The 3,179-nt window shown below is 37.7% G+C and overlaps 1 protein-coding gene across 1 annotated transcript in view; it reads left to right on the forward strand.

The window, feature by feature from the left end:
• The window catches only part of DAZL (deleted in azoospermia-like), a 16,976-nt gene that overhangs the window by 11,716 nt on the left and 2,081 nt on the right, over positions 1-3,179 (forward strand). The window contains exon 10 of the mRNA XM_010856751.1: positions 199-297. Within this exon, the coding sequence (XP_010855053.1) occupies positions 199-297 (99 nt within the window). The remainder of the gene's footprint in view (positions 1-198; positions 298-3,179) is intronic.

Genomic DNA, 3,179 nt, shown 5'->3' on the forward strand with positions numbered 1-3,179 from the left:
CAGTACTCTATCACTAAGTTTATGAAACAATTCTTAAATTTGGTATAAAAGTTACATACTATGTGACATGGTAAAAATGAAAAAATTGGATGAGAATTCTTTAGAAATAAGTGTATGTATTCATTAAGATTTTTCAAAAAGCTTGTTACCAGTGAGTAAAAGAATAAATAGTCTTTACTGAAAACTTCTGTGTTTCAGAAATCTGTGGACAGAAGCATACAGACGGTGGTATCTTGTCTATTTAATCCAGAGAATAGACTGAGAAACTCCGTTGTCACTCAAGATGACTACTTCAAGGTATGAAAAGAATTATATGTAGGATAAAAAGAACACTTGTCACCCATAAAGCATCTTTTTTTTTCTGTGGTATACATGTGTGTGTATATATATATATGTGTGTGTGTGTGTGTGTATATATATGTGTGTATATATATATATATATTGAGCTTACATAGAGCATATAACTGAACTCTTAGCTTTTGACTGTAGCCTGAGAGTGAGTTTTAAGTAGCAGTGTATCTGCTTAAATCTTGGTATAGTGTAGGTTACCCTTAGGGAAGAAATCTTTAGCAGAAGCGTATGATTTAGGTACTAAACAGCAACAATAATACTGTAATTCAAAGGGTTCTCGAAAGTTGACCAAATAGGAAAAGAAAATTTTAGATACCAAAAACAGAACTTAGAGTATGTGGATCTTGGACTAAGGAGAAGAAGGAATTGAATACTCAGCTGATGCACTTGAACCTTTTGGTGGAAGACGTAAGTAAAGTAGTAAAAAGAGCTGAGTAGAAAGAAAGTTGATTCAGAGTTGGTACAGTGGAGAAGAATGTGGGTGTTAGAATTTAAGAATGGGTCTGCAGTTTCTGATCCTAGTGCTATCACCTTGGACAAATCACTTAGATCTTTCTAAGGCTCTAGTTTTTACAAGTCTGAAATGAGTCTCTAAGATCCCTTTAGTTCTCAGTCTCTGAACATGGAAAGGAACTTGTCGCTTCACCAAAGGAAGAATATTGTGGTTAGTAAAGGGAAGTTTTTTGTTGTGTTTTTACAGCAGGCTTATTGAGATACAATTTTCATACCCTGCAATTCACCCATTTAAAGTGTGCAATTTAATATTTCATAGAATATGCACAGAGTTGTACAGTCATAACTGCAATAAATTTTAGAGTATTTTGATCACCTCCAAAATAACGCCCCCTACCCATTAGTCACTCTCTGTTCTCCCCAACTCTCTAGCCTTCAGTTCAGTTCAGTTCAGTTCGGTTGCTCGGTTGTGTCCGACTCTTGGCGACCCCATGAATTGCAGCACGCCAGGCCTCCCTGTCCATCACCAACTCCTGGAATTCACTCAAACTCCTGTCCATCGAGTCAGTGATGGCCATCCAGTCACCTCATCCTCTGTCATCCTCTTCTCCTCCTGCCCCCAATCCCTCCCTCTTTAAGAATTTGCCTGTTGTGAGTGTTTCATGTCAATAGAATAATACATGTTACCTTTTGTGACTGACTTCTACCGACTGAAATGTTTTTGAGGCTCATCGATGTTACAGCGTGTATTAGTACTTCGTTTTCTTTTTATTTATGGATCTACCAGTTTGTGTTTATCAATTCATCACTTGCTAGACATTTGGCTTATTTTCCACTTGGAGGCCCTGATGAGTAATGGTATGAACATTTGTGTACTAATTTTTGTGTGGACATAGGTTTTTATTTCTCTTGGGTATATACCTAAGAATGAAATTGCTGAGTCAAATAGTAACTATGTTTAACTTTCCAAGGAGCTGCCAGAGTTTTTCCGAAATGCAGCATTTTACATTCAAAGGGAAATTTTAAACCATTGCTTTGTATTTTAAAACAGGGAAAGGCGAATAACTTTTTTCCACCAATGAATGGAAATAGGATAAAACTTAAAGCATTTTTAGAAGAAGTACTTGGGGCTTCCTTTAATACAAAAGACTAGAGCTGTAGCAGAATTAAGTTCTTAGCCATCTTCTCAATAGGGAGTAGACTTAGTCATTTAAAGTTGACTTTTGTTCTCTTGTTTTTCATTGTACATAGATAGTAAATTTAAAAGGAAAGAATTGGGGGCCGTGTGACAGCTTACTTTGCCCAAGGTTCTGAAGGTTAAACAGGCAGTACTAACGGATTTGTTTGTAAAGCAGAAACTCTTTACCCAGCGAGTCTTTACACTTGACTTTTTACCTGGTACTAAGCAAAGGCCTACCTTTGAACCTTGCAAAGTTTTCTGCTCCTCTGAGCAAAAAGTTGGAAGTTGTCTAGCATCTAGACCTGTTTATTTTGATTAGCTAAATGTTGTTATTGTTGTTTTAATTGAATTTAAATGTACTAAGGCAGGATATGGAGAAGGAAGTGGCAACCCACTCCAGTTATTCTTGGCTGGCAAATCCAATGGACAGAGGAGCCAGGTGGGCTACAGTCCATGATGTCGCAAAGAGTCGGACACAACTGAGCACTCACACAACACAGGATGTACCCTCTTTCCATGATAAATTCCACTCTTAATTCCAGCCCCTTCATAATCTTTCATACCCTGTCTGATTTTTTAAAATACTTGAGTTTGTGACCACTTTTCTGGACTTTAACCTAAATAGGATATTACCCTGTTAACACGTTACATAATTTCCAGAAGCTACCCTTTATATAATAGCGGAATTTAATTCCTAGGAAAAGGACACAATTAAGCCAAAAGCACAGAGAAGAAAATACTTTTATTATGTTATTACTGGTTCTCAAACTTCCCTGGTGGTTCAGACTGTAAAGCATCTGCCTACAATGCGGGAGACCTGGGTTCAATCCCTGGGTTGGGAAGATCTCCTGGAGAAGGGGATGGAATTAGAGATACCAAAGGAACATTTCATGCAAAGATGGGCTCGATAAGGGACAGAAATGGTATGGACCTAATAGAAGCAGAAGATATTAAGAAGAGGTGGCAAGAATACACAGAACTGTACAAAAAAGATCTTCACGACCAAGATAATCACGATGGTGTGATCACTCACCTAGAGCCAGACATCCTGGAATGTGAAGTCAAGTGGGCCTTAGAAAGCATCACTACGAACAAAGCTAGTGGAGGTAATGGAATTCCAGTTGAGCTATTTCAAATCCTGAAAGATGATGCTGTGAAAGTGCTGCACTCAATATGTCAACAGATTTGGAAAACT

Source organism: Bison bison, unplaced genomic scaffold (assembly GCF_000754665.1).
Source record: "Bison bison bison isolate TAMUID 2011002044 unplaced genomic scaffold, Bison_UMD1.0 scf7180017864374, whole genome shotgun sequence".
Taxonomy (NCBI): Eukaryota; Metazoa; Chordata; class Mammalia; order Artiodactyla; family Bovidae; genus Bison; species Bison bison.